Here is an 18,594-nt window from a genome sequence, read left to right on the forward strand (position 1 = left end):
AGTTTCTTTATGTCTAATGCTTTGCTCAGGGGCTTCTCTGGTGCAGGATGATATTGCGTTCTGCCCTCGCTTAATCGATTCAACCACCAGTCACAGTCAGAGTTAGTTTGCCGTCACCACATCTCTTTTTAATCTTTTCTCCCTCAGTCTGGTTGGATTACCGGGTGTCGGGCGAGCCGGCAAATTACAATAAACAAATATACTCGGAGCAAACTGTGGCGGGTTCGCATAGGTTAACAACGATGTTATAAATGTTAAATGAAGCTGAAAATAAGACACTCAGTTGCCATGGCGATCATGTTGCTTGGTGTACTTTCTCCACTGGCACAGTTTAAATTAATCTTAAACTTGAATCTGATCTGCAGAGGAGAGATTTGTAATTGTTTGATGCCCAGGGGCTCTTTTGTGGAAGCACGAATCGGGTCCTTGGGTTCGCGCCGCCGCAACCTTGTGCTTCTCCTGTGTTGCTGGTGCAATGCTCAAACTAATGTGTGTCTCACTGTCTCCGACTCTTCAGGTGGTGCGGTCCAAGTGATGTGTAGGAAGTGCCATGCTGAACCGTATTGATGGATGTGTTAACAGACCGCAGTCTTTCATTGATCGTGAAGACTTCCGAAGCAGAGAATGTAAACAAAGCAGAGATCACAGGTGAAGATACTTTTTTTATTACATTCCATGGGAAACTCATAAAGTCAGTGTCCGGTGAAATCCTGCACATAACAAATAAAAACATTTGATTTAAATCAAAGCTTTTCTTTGAAGATACATTTAGAAAAATGATTCACTATTTAAAATTACTTTACTTTTTTGTGTCTATTTAGGGACGTTTTTGTTTCAGATTTATTTTTTAAAAAACACTATTTTTTTGTATCGCTGTAATCTTAGTTGCAGTTTGGAACGTGCTTTTATTGCGACAGACTTAATAACGGCATGTGTTATTTCTATCAGCGTTAATTTGAGGCTAAATTGTGTGAGTGTGTGTTCGAGACATGAGGTGGGGGGGTGCTGTTATGTATCACTGATGGAAGTCTGTGTTTGTCCAAACTTAAGATACAATCTTTTATCTAGGAATGAAGCACAAAATCAACCTTGTTTTTTTTTTTGCATAACTGTCTCGACTTGAGCTGGAAAAACTGCCACTGGTTGTTATTAGATCTTAACAAATATTCTTCAAGGAGAAACAACCCAAGTCTCTCGGACCGCAAATCTTTTCTTACAATTCTTTCTGATCGTCTGAGTAACTTGAGATTCCGTTATTTTCATTTGAAATAGCACTGAAGGACTTTCTGGTATATAAATATCATGATTTCTTAATTGACTATAAATATCTTTAGCCCCCGCTGACCCAACAACTTGCTATGCAACATAAAATATTGTCATCATTATTTTTTTATTCATATCAATTAAATATTAATGTACTTCAATAAAATAAATAAAATAAATCAATAGATGATTGGAAGAAGACTTTATTTAAAAACTTAACAAAAATATTGATTATTTTGATGCAAGATTTAAGCATAACTGCACAATAAAATAAAAAAAGTGAGATTTATTTTTGCAAATATAAAGTATCAAGCACTCCTTGACATTCTTTTTTAGGTCATGACGGCTGTGTTTTGATTGTGTAACACTTTTCCTCAGGTTGAATTATCATATTGTCGAGGTAATACAAGAGAGAGTGAAGGGATGATGTATTCTATTCTATGTTTATCTTTGTATCCTTTTAAAATCTTTGTGTTTTTCTCCTTTGCACTTTCTCATCTTTTTGAACTTTGTTCTTTTTATTTGAACTTTGTTCTTGCTTTTATTTACCTCCTGTACCTTCTTTTTTTTTCTGCTGTGAACTGGAAATCTAATTTCCAGAAGGAAATCCCCAGAATTCAATTCAGAAGTCAATTCAATCTAATCAAAAAGTTTACATTTTAGCAAAACTAATTTTAAAAAAATTAATACTGCAAGCAAGAGGGGCGACACATTTCGGGTTTGATTGTGTAAATTTGTCGTTTAAATAGCCGTGTGACTAAAGCTTGCTAATATATATATATATATATATACATATATATATATTAACAGAGAGGTGATGATAAAAAGGCCTTTTTTTTCCGCTGTCATGTCTGTGGCTTCTCTGGTTGAGCCTTTTCAGCTGCTGCTGGTCCAAAACGTGAGGTTAATAGCAGCATTTTAAACAAGCAGTCCCCGCCGGAGGAACAGAAATAGATCAGCCAGCACTTTCTTTAAGAGCTGCTGAGTGGAGGAAGAAAGCGAGAAGAAGGTAGGTATAGCCGGTGGGGAATAGGAGAAGAAAAAAGGAGCAGTAGTGGATGGTCTGGAGCTGCTTCATTGAGCAGGAATAAGGCAGCTCTCTGAGGAAGATGGCCATGAATCATGCTGCAGTTACTCACCACTTATTATGAACATCCTGTACCGGCCGGATTGATTTCCCCCCACCATTCACAAAATGCCCGATAGTGAAGATGGAGCATGAGGTGGAGAGGCTACTGTAGTCGGCCTATCAGCTGGATGAGTGAACGCCCCGGGTGGCTGAGCTGCAGAACAGCTAGTTCAGCAGTTAAGAATGTAAAACCCTTCTTACAGGGATAAGAAGTTGCCGCGAGAGAATAGAGAGTGAGCGGAAAAAAGGGTCTGGAAAGTTAATTTTTTTTACTCTCTCCCCGGCTTGTCCTCCGACCCGCGACCTGCCGGGAATAACTCCCACATGCTACTGTTCACTGGGTCTTTGTCGGGGTGACGCCGTCGTCAGGATCAGTGTTTGTCTTTCATTACCTTTTTGAATCACCTTTGAGTTTTATTGTGCTCCAGTAAAGATTTCATAATGCGTTTTTTGTTCTGACTCATTAGACGCAATTATCAATTATAATTCCTGCGGCAGTTATCAGCTCGACTGTGTATCGGAGGAATGTGTGCGAACACTTTAGGATGTGATAAAAGACGATGTATTTACGGGCATCGCTGCGTCGCCGCTTAAAATGCACAAGACAAGACACATCTTTTTAATGCTGCCGTTTATTTATTATCTTTCAATTGCTAATGTTCTTTTCACATTGTTTTCCCTTGTTTTGGGGGTTATTTTGTAGCACTTGTGTGAGCATGTGTGTACATGTTTCCAGTAAATCTGTCTTTCAGTTATGTTTTATTGTATTTAATATTTATTGTATGATTTGATATGATTTGAGTGAAATATTGGTATTTTTAATCCAACCCACCCTGGAGTCGACTGTATCCTCTCGTGCTCATTTGTCAGGATCTCACAATAGATAGATGGATGGATGGATAGTTAGATGGGTGGATGGATGGGTGGATTGATGGATGGATGGATGGATGGATGGATGGATGGATGGATGGATGGATGGATGGATGGATGGATGGATGGATGGATGGATGGATGCATGGATTGATGGATGGATGGATGGATGGATGGATGGATGCATGGATGGATGGATGCATGGATGGATGGATGGATGGATGGATGGATGGATGGATGGATGGATGGATGGATGGATGGATGGATGGATGGATGGATGGATGGATGGATGGATGGATGGATGGATGGATGGATGGATGGATGGATGGATGGATGGATGGATGGATGCATGGATGCATGGATGGATAGATGGAATGATGCATGGATGCACGGATGGACGGATGGATGTACGGACGAATGGATGGATGGATGGATGGATGGATGGATGGATGGATGGATGGATGGATGGATGGATGGATGGATGGATGGATGGATGGATGGATGGATGGATGGATGGATGGATGGATGGATGGATGGATGGATGGATGGATGGATGGATGGATGGATGGACGGACGGACGGACAGAAGGACGGACTGACTGATGGATAGAACATTAATGATCCCATAGAAAGATCGATGGATGGGTGAATAATACTTCAAAATAGTCTTGGATCCAGATAGTAATTTGTAATTTTGCTTCTTCGGTACGTCTAGTTATTTTTGGTAAGAGACGGACAAATGATGGTGAATAAATTACCTCATTGGACGAAGTTATTTCAAAATTTTTACTAATTCCCCTTGAATTTCTGTATGTACTTAAAGGGTTAGTTCACCCAAAATTCAAATGTCAATCATTTCCTACTAAGGGTTTGGATTAACTTCAGAGTGATCTGTTTCTTTTTAGAGTTATAGACAAAAAATGTATGTTCATGCTAATGTAGTGACTGGAGCTCAGTTGTCTTCGTCCTTATCTTCCACCAAAATGACACTTAAAAACATCCAAATACCTCCGTGGTGATGTTGGAATTCTTTCATTTAAACAAAAGTACTGGACTCAGGTCTGGATTTCTCACCCTGACTCATGTTAACGAGGGATTCCCAAAACCTGAGGTAGATAAACAGAGTCTCACATGCACGAGGGTGGGTACAAGTGACGGGTCGAGCTCGCTGGAGTCTTATTTGGCCGTCTAGCATGACTGGGCCTGGCAAGTCCCGGGATCAGAAGATCACCGCCACCTGCCAGCAGCCGGGTCCCTCCATATGTCCACCAGTCCACGTCCACGCCAACTAGGGCGAGGAAGTCTTGCGTCCAGCTTCGGAACGCCGACGCCACGGAGCTCAAAGACGACAAACAAGAAGCGGGAATAGTTGAGTACGGGGGAAAAGATTTCTGAGGAACTCGCTCAGATGTTGTTTCGTGTTCCTTCGACCACGAATGTCACACCCAGTTTGTCGGATACAGTCATGGTGTGTTTGTGTACCTGTCTGACTGACTGATCTGTGGCACATTCAGAACAGCTGAAGAGCTAATGGTCCAGCTGGAGACAGATGGCCTCTCAATAACACTATACCCCCCGAGCCAATGCTCACTCTCTCCTTTACACAGACCAGCACACATGGACACACACATCATTGCCTTCACATCATAAAGAAACATGAGAATTCCACTCAACAATCCGTTATATACCCTCAAGAAACCTGTTTTTCTCCACGTGTCAATAAAAGCGGTAATTGTCGGGTAATATTACCCAAAAGTAAAGTTTCTCGCTGCGATCAAAGAAGCATCTCCTGGCGGTCGAGGGGTTTGGTGCGTGGCCAGCTGGTGGGAGACCCCGTGGCAGACAGGAAAAATTCTTGAATAATTCGATTCATAAAAAAAATAAAAAAATAAATCGTCATGACAAAAACTCACACAGACGGTGTTTTCAGCTCCACAGTGGCCAAGGGGCACCACAGGCAGATGGAGGAAAGATTTGGGGGAAAACAGCTACAAATGTAGAGTATACTGAATTTATTTGTGTTGTATTCATGACTTTTGTTCATTAATTGACTTTTCTCTTCATTCAAAATGCTCACCATTTATTACCTTGATGTTAAGTCCCGATTCAAGCAGCTTTAAACAAGATTTTGACATTATGTTGTCATATTTTGTGTAATGATGGTTTAATTTTTGGACAATCAGAACTCACTATTGGTTATTTTAGCAATGCTCTGTATACGTAACATCGCCTAGTGAGTCAAAGACAGAAGATAAAGCGAGAAAAAGAAACAACAATAGTCTTTATCTCGTTTCCGGAATAACGATAGAGATCGAGATACAAGGGGAACGATAAAATATATTTTGCGAAAACTATGTATACTGTAGTAACAAGGATATATTTGTAGTATTGTCGAGTACTTGACTCTGGTGTTGCAGAATCTACAGACCACATGACTCTTGACGAAGTCGTAACTGCTTTCATTTGTTTTGAAACCATAATATATCCAAGCATCAGCTTTAAAAGCTGCTGGAGTCAACCGTATCCTCTCGTCCTCAGTCATCGTGGGGATCTTGCGGGGTGTCCTTGTTTCTTAAAGCTGCGGAGGATGTAATGACTGCTGCCATCTAGTGGTCGGAGGTTTAATTGCAAAACCAAAATGAACAAACGCTGTGAATATTTACATTTTAGATGTAAATAAAAAATATTTTCTTTTACACACTTTTACACAAATATCGCTACTGTTCTGTTAAATTTCGTTAGAGTTTTGGGAAAGAAAAAAAATTGCAATAGTTTACTGTATCATTTTTTATCCCACACCCCTACAACAGTAGCCCCTCAACATGGCAATTACACTAATCGAAAACAGGGTGGAGCCAAAAACAATCTTTTCAATCTTACTGCTTTAATGTCTGTGCTAAAGGAATGTTGTGTTCTATACTAAATAGGATTGCATATTAAACTTTACATTGTCATCTTTCTAGTGATTTATCACGAGTAAACATGACTGAATACTTAATTTATGTATTGCTAAAACCCAACTTGTTATTCCACCAGATGAACAGTAGGGGGTTCATGGTCTGGACCACTCTATATAGACCAGGGGTGTCAAACCGGTCCAGTAAAGGGCCAGGGTGGTGTAGGTTTTTGTTCCAACCAGTCAAGCACACATGAGTTAACCAATCGGGTGTCGGCTTAACAAGCAACACCTGACTGACAATTAATTGATTACTGTCTTCAGACGCCTGATTGGTGTGCTTGACTGGTTGGAACAAAAACCTGCACCACCCTGGCCCTTTACTGGACCGGTTTGACACATGTGATATAGACCTTGAATCATCAAATTAGTGAGTTGTTTTTACATGAAAGTTTGCCTTGCTATATTTTCGGGGGCTCGGTTCTGAAATTCAGCTGGAATATCAGCTCCTCTTTGCTGGAAACATGCTTGTCCTATGAGGTCATGTCGGCTCATAGTTGAGGCCTCAGCGTGATTCTTTGGCAGCCACTCTAAAGATGCTGTAAACACACTTTTCTGATTCAGAAAATATTTCTTGAATCGTCTTCTATCAAGTGTGGATGTGTCACAGTATTTGGTCAGAAAGTGCATTATTTTAGTAATTTTTTTTCAATACATTTGCAACAACACGACCATGTAAATCTAATGAAATTTGGTGACTTTCTCTTCTTCTCCCGGCATGATTTGAAGAACGTGTGCGAGGCAGCAGCCTGGGATTATGGATGGAGGCAGGTGTAGCTGATATTGGTTATACAGCCTTCAACATATGGGGCTGTCGTGTCCCATGTGTACGTATCTGCCTCCGCGGCTGTCGTCTAATTATGCAGAGCAAACAAAGCTATCTGCCTGCTGCTATGAGCCGCTTCTGTGGGTTTTGATTGTTACTCATCGGATAGATCTTTTCCCAGTGATTAAGACGTTGTCGCGATCAACCTGTAGAAATAAACCGAACCCACTTTTGATGTCGCCGTCATGGCGGACGCTCGTCTGTGTAATTGTTTTATGTTTGCATCCTTCAAGGATGTTCGTAAGTGAAGTTTAATAGGTATTTAATGGCGTATACCATTAAGACTATAACATTTTAAATGTCTATCTTGGTCAGATTAAATGGCTCTTTAATATGGAAGTATATCAGTGCCATCACAATAATGAACGGTTTTTGTCATTTAATACTTATTTGAATAATTGAATGAAGAGGCAGAAAATGATTGAGTGAAGAATGAATGCAATAGTTTCTATATCGAAAGGTTGATTATTTATTTTTTAATTTAATTCAAAAATATTTTTTAGAAATAGTACAGATAGATCTTGGTATTGATATTCTAATAATTATAAAAACATTTTTAAATACCATATACAACTCTTTTTGTAGAAATAAATCGCCCATACTAACATTTATATCAAATTAAAAAAATATAGAATTATATTTATTTTATTTATCGGAATTAAAATATCAAACTCTACAAGTCAAAATAATTTTTGGATTTTTTTTTTAATGATTGAAAGAAGCATAAGAAAATAAATGCAAACGTTTGTGTATTGAAAGGTTACATTTGTTTGTTTTAAATATTTGGTTAAACTTTTTTTTTTTTAAATGATTGTTTTTATTTCACAAAAAGTTTGATGTTTTTTATTCATTTTAATAAAATGTTTATGAAATTCTATGTATAAAAAAAACCCTATTAAACCAACATTTTTACATTTAAATTAAAAGGCAAAGAATTAAAAGCATATTTAATTTAGAAAATGTATTTTTTGAATCATTGGTATTACAATATCAAACTCTATGTCTCTAAAGAAATATAATTCACTTTGAATATATATTGAGTCCAATGCCAAAAAAAACCATTTAATTAAAAAAAAATGTTTAAAAAACAACAGTTTTAACAAATGAAATGTTTAATTCAACCGTTCAATAATCTGATGCTACTGACACTCTTCCATATTTAGATGTATAAGTTGAGTTTGTCTCCTGACACTGTAAAAAAAAAAACAACACTTGTCACAATGTCAATGCAAAAGCTTCTGATTCCAGTGTGAAGCCGTAATTGGTCCGGCGCTACTGTGGTGTGACTTCAAAATTTTGGAAGTCAAATTGAATTATTAATACGCGATGACATTTCCGACAGGACTTTTAATTGACGCTAATTGTGCTTCGCACCCGGAACAAATCTCGCTGTAACAGAAAGGGTTGAAACAATGTGATTTTTAATATGGCGTCAAACTTCTCAGAATTGAAAGAGTCTTTCTTTTTTTTTTTCCCCGCAGGGGCATGTGAGCAGAGTGGTGATCTGAGTCTGTGCAGACTTGTAGATGCTGCTCTACCTCCATCCTCATCCCCTTCTGCTGCCGAAACTTCACAGCGTGATTGCCCACCACACCCCAGCACCACGCCTCCATCACCAACCCTCTCCCTCACCCCCTCCCTTGGCACTGATCCTTCTTTTGGCCTGAAAGCAGCTGCCTGCCCTCCTCTCCATGAGACTCCAACTGTAGAACCCCACCTTCACCACACCCCCTCATCACTTCCCACCCCGGCTGTCACCTCCTGGGATCCGACAGGAGTTACCCAAAAGACCTCCCTCCCGCTTTCTCTGGCGCATCCTCTCTCAGTGACAATGATGGAGCCTGGGAATGTTCCAACACTAGCCGAGGACCCTCTACTACACCCGGCCCGCACTTGTATCGGGTGCTTTATCGAGACGCATGATAACACGGGCGCGGACTCGATCCAAAACCCGTCTCACGACCCAACCACGGATCCTGTTTCGGATGCCGGGCTCAGCGTACGGTTGGGGGACGTGGGTCGGGAGGACTTCTCTGACATTAACAACATTAGCATTCAGTGCCTAAGCCATGCAGGGGAGGCAGTGAGCCACTACGGAGAACAGCTTCTCTCTGATCAGCTACTTACCTTTCCTTTGCCAAAGGGATCAGTGGAGAATAAGCGTGTGGGGGACAGCAAAACAACTGAGGACTGTGAAGACGCTGAAGAAGACCCAACAGCCAAGAATCTATATGAGGGACTGTTACTGGACAAGGTGAGCGGCGAGGAGGTTCTGCTGGCCAACGCTGGTCAAGACTGGGGCTACTTCGAGTCCTTCATCAGCGAGAGTAAGATGGAACTGCTCGACCTTTGTTCCAAGAACGAGCTGTCGGTCAACCTCTTCTCCGAGGAGGACGTGGACAATTTATTTGACGACGAGGACGACGACTCGACATTAAGCAGCGACGTCTGTTCTCTGAAGATTCGCTACGAATCGTTCCAGGACAACATGAGGGAAAAGACAAACGTGCTTCAGGAGGAGACACAGTTTAACTTTTTCCCGAGTGTCCTCGCCAACTGTGCTAAGAAAGAAGAAGGCGCCGAGGTATTGAGGAGGAGCTCGGATGAGATTCAACCAAAAACTGATGAGCTCATGCTGGAGACAGCACAGGATGAAAAAGCCACCGAGTGCAGTGTACATAGTCCGCTGGATGGATCCCAGGATTCACCTATGTCCACGTCCAAGGTTAGCTACCTTATGGATTTTAATTCTACAGAGGAGTCGGGGGAATTCAGCGACGACAGCTCCTGCGCCTCCTCAGACACGGTGCACGAGGGCAAGCTCAAGAAGGCCCACTCGAAAAGGTTCCTCAGTCCCTCCAATCCACTTAATTACGGCTTACGCTCCAAAAGAAAGGTACGATACAGCGACGACTACTTGTACGATGTCGACTCACTTGAAAGCGAGAAGAACGCAGAGAAGAAAGAGAAAGTCGTCCCGGGTCAAAAGGAGGAGGAAGATGTAGATTGGTGCCCCAAGAAACGCCGGAAATCATGTCGTAAAGAGCCCCCAGTGGTCATCAAGTACATCATTATTAACAGGTTCAAAGGAGAAAGATTCATGTCAATAAAATTAGGCAAATTAGACCCTATGGAGGATCCTATTAGTTTAACGGCCAGCACGGTTAACAAGTACGAGAGGCAGGCACCTCTTAAGGATTTCTGGCGAGAAAAGCAAAGGAAGAGACAGGAAGAGCTGAGACTCGCTGCGAGAGATAAACAACAACGGGGCGTTCATCTAAATGGTCGACACCATCGGCCCTTTAACGCCAACCACCCCAAAAGAAAATACAAGATTGCAAACAGAATTAAAGTTCAGAGAATTCATGCCGTGGACCCATCAGCGATAGCCCGGGCGTCTCTTCAGACTCACCAGGGCTATGAAGGTGTCACCAAAGAAGAGGCTAGCTCCACGGAAGCCGGTATAATCGCAACTCTAGGCACCCCGGTCACATTAGACTCCCTCATGCACACTGTAAAAACCAAGAGCCGTTCCCAAGAGATAGAGGAAAGAGAAAGGAGACGGTTGGGTGAAAACACGATAATCAGGATAAAGAAATTTAAAAGTGTAGCAAGACTGAAGAGCCTAAAAATTAAAGCGGCAGGTGAAGTGGAGGGAAGTGTGACTAATGGTTTGGACGCTTGTGTCATCGTAGGCCAGCTTGAGGATCCTATTAATGTTTTAGAACATCAAGCAAAAATGAGCTTAAATTCACTCAAACCCCATTTCACTGACAGTGGTGCCTCGGCTCACACACCTGAGGAGAAATTCACCTTCATTTCCTCAACATGCTCCCCTGATAAAGCGCCATCTTCACAGGAGGTCGAGTCTGGTGTCCCGGTAATCCCAGGAGGATACCTGCAAACTCTATTAGATGCCACAGACTCCTCTGGGGGAGCGACTATTACATATTTCCCTCAACAGGCCAATAGGCAGCAGTATACAGTCGGGCTGTCCCTCGAAGACAAACAGTTTCCTTCTTTGCAGCTCGCTCAGAGCTGCGTACTCTCTCCTCCCTCGGAGTCGGAGCTTCAGCAATCCCCTCAAAACTGTCCCAGCTTTCCCCAGATGTGGCACACACAATTATGTGCAAGCGGCCAAAACTTTGGCCCCGAAACCCCCGAAACTCCAATCCTTCCCAACAACTTTTCAGCGTCTGTGCCATTAAATGACAGCATGCCAGTGACTAACTATAGACAGTTGAGCCCCGAGGGTGACAGGATGCTTTATGAAAAGAACTACCTGACAGAAACTGGGCTTCAGCCTGGCCCGGATATGCCAGTCTGTCAGTCCACATGCGTTGAGGGCCAGGTGAGGTATCAGAGAGGGTCCCTGTGCACAGACAATGGCAGGCTGATCAGCTATGACTCGGTGGGTTCTTTGTCAGCGTCCTCCAGCAATTACAGCTCTCTAAGCCTCAAGTCTTGTGAGCGAGAGGGCGAGGAGGAGGGTCGAGACACCTTCTTGGCTCACTGTAGCCCAAAAGTGGTGATTCAGCAGAGTGTGGATGCCCTCACGCCCCTTAGGGAGTCCTCAGACCTGCTGGATATCTCGAACTTTACACCCGACAAGTTCCGGCACTCCTCCTTGTCGGAGCTGTCCCCTCCTGAGACCCCTAATCTATCTCCCCAGGTAGTTGGGCGAGACATGAAGATGCCCGCTAATGTTGGGAAATACCAAGAGGTGAATGATATGACTATGGACTGTAATAGGGAAGTGAAGTGGAACTGTGACAGTATGCAGCAACAGGAGCATACTGGAAATGCATTTGCAGCTGATGATGGTCGTCTTCTGCACAACTTTAATAGCGACGATGTCATATGTTTAGACAAGAAAGAGATTTGTGGGAATGAGTTCGACGAACAGACTGGTGAAATTGCCGGTGCCAAAAGCATTAAGTCAAAGAAAAAGGGGAATTGCAAACAAACCGCTGCAGGACAAAGTCCAAAGAAAGGCAGAGTCCCCAGAGCACCCAAGTCGGATAAAGTCAAGACCCCAAAGCAAAACTCGCGATCGACAAAAAAGATAAAGGCCATGCTGGAGGGTAAGGCGGCGAAAAGCCAAGCGGGTGGCTGCGCCGCCAGCCCTAACGACAGCTGCAGCACCGGAGACTGGTCTGGCACCGGCTGGTCAGAAAGCAAAAGTCTTGTAGCAGATGACCAGAGAGAATTCGAGGAGCCATCCAATATACTGTCCAACATTGTCTCTGGCATGGCTGAGGTCCAGAGGTTTATGATGGCATCCATTGAGCCACTGTGGAATCCCATGTCCGAGGCCTGTATGCCCTCTGAGGCCAACAACCTCAACTTAAAGACACTCAAAATCCTGGCGGGCACCGAAGCAGATCTAAAGAAGAAGGGAGCCGTGCTAACCGGCGCCGGGAGAGGCAGAAAGGCCGGTGGGAAGGGAGTGAAGAACCAGTCGAAATTCAACCCTGCTCATCCCCTGTTCCCTCAACTGGCCCTCGGCTGCAACATGTTCGACAAACCCAACTTCATCAACCCGGGGCCTGCGCACAAAAAGCTGTACCGCCACAAGACCAGCGCAAAGTTCCCTCGGATTGAAACACTGAAGGGGAAGCGAGCTGAGAGAGACCCAAATAAGGACATAGCACTGATGACCTCTTTTGAGAAACTGAGGTAATATTTCGTTATCAGCTGCTGTTGCACCCCCTTCTCTCTTTCCCCACTACCTGCTCAGCCCTTCCTCCCAAGCATACCCACACTGACGCTATGCCAGAGCTGCATGAGTACTACGTTCCCCCTGACTACTCCCAATCCCTTTTTAATCTCCCGAAGAGGAAATTAATATCTGCATGAAAAAACTTCTTGTACTTTGCAAACTACCTATTGAGTGATTGTGTCAAGCTTGATTGAGATTTGAAACAACCATGGCTGCATTTTTCTTGCTTTTGTTGTTTAAGCTTCTGTTTGTTCTTCTTATCGTTGTTTTTGATAATTTATTTTTGTCTGAAAAATAATAGAATAAGCCTTGAATACAGTTCTGTCGCCTTTTATGAGGAACTTTGTTTTTGTATTTTATCTCTGCAAATCTATCTCTTCTGAATTATGTATTTGCACCCTCTTTTCCCTGAAGATGTAGCTATACAAACAAATGCATTGAGTGACATCTACGCAACCCTCCTCATCTGTTTTTGTATGCAGAATATGGATGTCCTGTTGTTGCTGTCCTTCATACACTGCCTGGCTCATGTCAAGAGGAAAACCTACTATAATGAGCCCTATATAAGCCCGAGACATCTTGAAAAACACAAGATGGGGGACCATTTTCTATTGACGACATATCAGACATTGTCTTTTCTTTGCCCCCCCCCCCCTCCCTCTCTCTCTCCAGGAATTTTTTCTTAAGCTTTCTTTTTCATCAAGAGGAACTGACCTAAGGTTACATTTTCACGCCTTTGCCAATTCATAAAAGCTCCACCCTAAGAGTATTTTTGTCAATGTTGTTGTACAGGAACATGCAATATTTGCAAAAAAGATTATTATAACCTGAAAATCAATGTGCCAAAAGTAACAATGCTGTGTAAATGACCTCTTATATATGTGTGGGTATTGGTTGTCCCCTCTTTTTTTATTATTATTATTTTTTAAATCCACCTGTTTGAGTTGGAATCTTCTACCCGGGATCTGCCAATGTGGGTCGACTTAATTCGGGAGTTTTCTGTCTTCTACGATGAAAGGCACCAACAGCTGGCAGTGGTACGCGACCACTCACTAAAACTAATCAGGAGGACGTCGAATCCTCTTCGTTTCCAGATACTTTGTCTGCCAAATTCAATTTACCTCAACATCACCTGGCACTGAGAAGCAACAAAAGAGAGACAAAGCGGAAAAACATGCTCCGAAGGCTGCGGTACAAGACGGGGATGAAGTACAGAGATGCTCAAACATTCATTCTTTTGACCAAGGATAGTGTAGAAAAGATGATGAGGTTAAGCAATTAAATGATTTTGCCAGTAGGGGCTTTCTGAAAAAAAAGAGAAAAAAAAAGAAACCTGTTTTTCAAGGCAGTTCATCGCCACACACTCGTACATCATTCAACCGTGAGTGAACAGTTCAACTGCGAATGTAAAAGCGGTACAACAGTCATTTTGTAAATGAAGGAAAGCATGTCAAAATCTTTTATTTAAAACATCATTCTTTGGTCTTGTATGTTTCTTGATCACCTCACATATATGTATATATATGTGTTTAATCCACATCTTGTTCGTAGAAAGATTTTTCTTTGTTTTTTTGTTAAAATAAAGTACATTTAAAACTTTATTGACACTATTCGGGGAGGAGATGTTAGTGACGGTCAAGCTGATTGGACCAAACTTCTACTAAAATGAGCCAATGGGAGGGGTTTCTTTGTCACAAGGTCCGCCCATCATGTGGCGCCGCCTACTGGCCGATTTCAGTTCACGCACCCTCAGCCAATACAAATGAAGGAGATTGAACTTCAGTGCAATTTAAAAGAATACATTCTTGATAATCAGCGTTTTTTTAAGAAACTTTTTTAGCTTGTGTTATTTGTCGCCACACATTCCTGTCAACGTCTCACATTTTTTCGTAGCCATGCCTTCGTGTTCTCAAGTGTATCAGGGTTAGGACCAAGACAAGCTGCTGATGGAAGCTCCAAACGGGCTCACCGAGCCCAGAGTCTGCCTTCTCTCATTCCTGCCTATTGTCAAATTGAATGTAATTCTCATCTTTCTTTTTTTCTTTCTTCTTTTTTCTTTGGGTTTACAAATTGTGCCACTGTTGAGCTGCCTCATTTTCACGGTGCTAAGAAAGGTGACAAAATCTTTTTTTTTTTGGTTCGGTTCAGGGGGTTTGTCTTGATTTTCCTGAGTTAAAAAAGAAATGCAACATAGATTAGGTGAATAACCCTCTTTATGAATGTATATTCAACATGTTCTGTTCGATGTTCTCACTTCATTCTTTGACATTGATTGGGAATTTTTCTTTTCGCTCTTTTCATTAAAAGATTACCGAGCTTTATATATACTGTCTAGAGTTGTTACCAGAAGGAATCTTAACGAACTCTTGACACTACAAAATCTTGTATATTTTTTGTGTGCCAATTTGTAACATATTTTGTAAGTGTATATTTTTCTTAGAAAGTGCTGTGAAGTATTTGTGCGTGTGATTAACCTTTTATGCGCCTTTGTGGGCAGTGGAAAGGATATAAAATGACAAGTTTCTGGTTTTAAAAACCAAAATATGAAAGTATCAACAGAAAAACTAGAAATATTTACATTTTGTTGGAAGTTTTGTAATAAGACCATGATCTTGTTGTGAGAGTGTTGTGTTACTGTGAAAAACACAAATAAGCAAAGAAAAAAAAAGAAAACTTGGAAAAAATATAATTTGTGAACAATTTGCTGTTTTATAGATTTTCATGTAAATTATTTGAGTATTATTTTGTTTTTTGTTGTAACTGTTGCAAAGGTTTTAAATATTTGTGATCAAGCCTGTATGGTGATAATGTAATATTGGTAACTTGCTGAGTTTTGTAATAATGTTTATGGAGTAAATATACAAATTAAAATACAGTTTTGAATGCTGCTTTCTGAAGAGAGTTGGGTTGTGTTTTTTACACTTTGCTCTTTCCTGATTGGAAAAACCGTGGAGGACTCTCTTCCTCCTCTTGTCGCCTCTTCCAGCCTCTTACGCCGTCACCTCTTTCAGGAATTCAACCGTCACCTTTCATCTCATATATTCGCTTTTGAAATCGTAAAAAAACAATCATTTCAATCGTTTCTTCCGCTGGGGCAAAAAAAAGAAAAGATTTTCTAATAGAAACATGTTTTTTATTGAAAATAATTCCTCTGTTCCATTTAAGCAACTGTGACACTGAAGAGTAGAAATGGAAATTTGAAGTGTTTTTTTTCTTTCAGTGTTCCCCCGTCAGGTGTCGGCCTCGTCCCTCTATGGGGACTCTCTTGATCATCCTGGTCCAGCCTTTTATCTCGATGTCTTCATTAACACTTCATCGATTGTCTTCTCTTTTCTTTTTTTTCCAGAGATCTCCAACCTTCTCCGAGAAACATTATCTGTCTTTCCACGACCCTTCCATATGTGCAAATTAAATCTCATTCTAAATCCATCTTTTAAAGTCTAGTGAGACTCTAGGGAGTCGTTCTATATATTTATAGTCTGTATTTCAATTCAACTTTTAATTAAACTGCTAAATCAAAACCGAGTTAAGCTAATCTTTATAAGAGAAGAGAACAAACAGGTCCCGGCGAATCACGATGAGCAAGCATCCTGGCGGCAGAAGTCCTTTTTTAACAGGCAGAAACCTCAAGCAGAACCAGACTGAGTGTCGATAGCCTTCTTCTGTGACCGGCCGGAGGGTTTTCAGACTATGTGCCGGTCACTGGTTCCAGGGCAGAGCGACATTTGGAGATTCAGTGTAAAACGTATCCCTTGTGTTGTGTCTGGGTGAACGACCTCCCCCACTTTGTATTTCAAGGAGGTTGTTCAAAACCCCAAATTTTACTTGTTTTCTACTCACCCTCATGTCGAATTAGGGTTGGAAGTAATTTGTTAATTTTTCGATTTATAGGAAAAAATATAAGGTCATGCTAATGTAGCGACAGGTGCTAACTTGTATTTGTCTTCATCTTCATCCAAAAAGACAAACTTAAAAACATCCAAATACCTCCATACTACTTGTCTGTAACGTCCATCTTGTATTGAAGCCTCAACACAAGAAATTGTCCTGTATTAAATTAAATAAGTCCATATTTGAAGGTTGTTTGTAGCGGATGCTTTCGGTTTGTGTACATGCGCAAGATTTGCGCTAATAGCCTGATATCTTCTGCTGAAAACAAGCTTAAAATAAGACTTCTCACGTTTATTTTTCTGAAGTATTTACAATGTCGAAGCTTCAATACAAGATGGACGTTACAGACAAGCAGAATGGGGGTATTTGGATGTTTTTAATATGTTTTTTGGACGAAGATGAAGACAAAGACAAGTTAGCGCCGGTCGCTACATTAGCAGGGGCTTATATTTTTGCCTATAAATCAAAAAATAAACAAATTACTCTGAAAATTGATGTTTTTAAGTTTGTCTGTTAATTTTCACAACGTGACTCATTCTTGAAACATTCCTTCATTTGTCAAAGATAATTATTTTTTAAAAATCGGTAAAGATTATTAAACGTTGAGAAAGTCTTGAGCTAAAATCCAATTTCAATAAATAAGATCATAAAAATAAAATAATGTAATACATTTTTTACTGCTTTTATTGTGTTTATAAATTGTCAGCAAGAATTTTAGAAGAAGTTTACACGTTTATTTCCTGAGTAAACTTTAAGTACCTTTCAGACCGAAATAATAATCGATAGAACAAAATTACATTAGTGATTTTTTTCATTCTTTTTGTTTTTTTTGTGTTTATAACTTGTTCAGCCAGCATTTTTACGAGTATTTCCTAACTTGATAAAAAAAGAATTGATGATTTAAGAGTCACAAGATAATGTTGTATCAGAGAAAATCCTGTCTTTTCTTTCCAAAATAAAGAACCTTTCAGACCGAAATAAACGATAGAACAGAAATTTGATTAGTGATTCTTTTTCATTCTTTTTGTTTTTTTGTGTTTATAACTTGTCATCAAGCATTTTTACGAGTTTACACAAGTATTTCCTGAATAAACTTGATCATTGAAGTGTCTTAATGATTTAAGAGTCACAAGCTCATGTTATATCAGAGAAAATCCGGTCTTTCTTCAAAATAAAGCACCTTTCAGACCCAAATATCGATAGAACAGGTATTAAATTGATGATTTTCTTTTTATTCATTTTGTTTTTTGTGTTTATAACTTGTCAGAAATGTATACTTTAGAATCCAACATGAACTTATTTGAACCTGTAATATTCACTGTGTTAGTTTTAAGTTTCTTCTCACTCTCACACCAGTGTCCAAATTCTTTTTTTTTCCATGTATCGTTCTCCATTTACAAAAATGTGTGCGAGTTCAACCAAAAATAATTAGTCTTTTGCTGTTTGTCAGTCCGGGAGCCTCTTGGAGGAGAAGCATTTTAATTTCTGCACGTCTGCCTCATGTTATTTTAATGTCATATCTAATTAGCACTCAGGGTCAGGCTTTGCAGGAGTGACTGCTCATCCATAACTCTGAGCCGGGCCGCTGTGGTCCACGCTGCAACTCATCCTGGCATGCTTAATTGGAGCCGGAGATACTGTCGGAGACCATAAACACAGCCTGTGATGTCTGCCTCTTAAATTGTCAGGTGGTATTAACATTGTTTGGGTCTTTAGTCACCCAGAACAGATAAGAAAGCAAACTATAACAGGAACGTCTCGGTGGATACGTTCAATGAGATCTTCATTATTCCTGCATGTGCCGCCATCAGCGCACTGCTCATTAGTCGCTCTCACTACTCTTGGTATTAGGATTATTATTCATTCAGACTAGGCTCGGGGGCTGGTTGGATATTTAGGCAAATATATCCTCAAGGTAGATTACAAATGTTGCATTAC

At 40.8% G+C, this 18,594-nt stretch overlaps 1 protein-coding gene across 1 annotated transcript; it reads left to right on the top strand.

Moving 5' to 3' along the window:
* Window positions 1-514: 514 nt before the first annotated feature.
* On the top strand, window positions 515-13,420 carry nexmifb (neurite extension and migration factor b). Its single transcript, XM_087799565.1, has 3 exons — window positions 515-648; window positions 8,525-12,722; window positions 13,248-13,420. Exons 1-3 carry the CDS (start codon window positions 567-569, stop codon window positions 13,330-13,332), a joined length of 4,365 nt encoding a protein of 1,454 aa, XP_087655691.1. The 5' UTR covers window positions 515-566; the 3' UTR covers window positions 13,333-13,420.
* The last annotated feature ends 5,174 nt before the right edge of the window (window positions 13,421-18,594 follow it).

Source organism: Callionymus lyra, chromosome 9, assembly GCF_982586985.1.
Source record: "Callionymus lyra chromosome 9, fCalLyr1.hap1.1, whole genome shotgun sequence".
NCBI classification, from domain to species: Eukaryota; Metazoa; Chordata; class Actinopteri; order Syngnathiformes; family Callionymidae; genus Callionymus; species Callionymus lyra.

Bases quoted from the DNA above. Each gene is read 5' to 3' on its own strand.
- nexmifb (XM_087799565.1), top strand. From the start codon at position 567: ATGGATGTGTTAACAGACCGCAGTCTTTCATTGATCGTGAAGACTTCC. The intron at 649-8,524 runs GTGAAGATACTT...TTTTCCCCGCAG, and splicing joins AAACAAAGCAGAGATCACAG to GGGCATGTGAGCAGAGTGGT. The intron at 12,723-13,247 runs GTAATATTTCGT...TTTTGTATGCAG, and splicing joins ACCTCTTTTGAGAAACTGAG to AATATGGATGTCCTGTTGTT.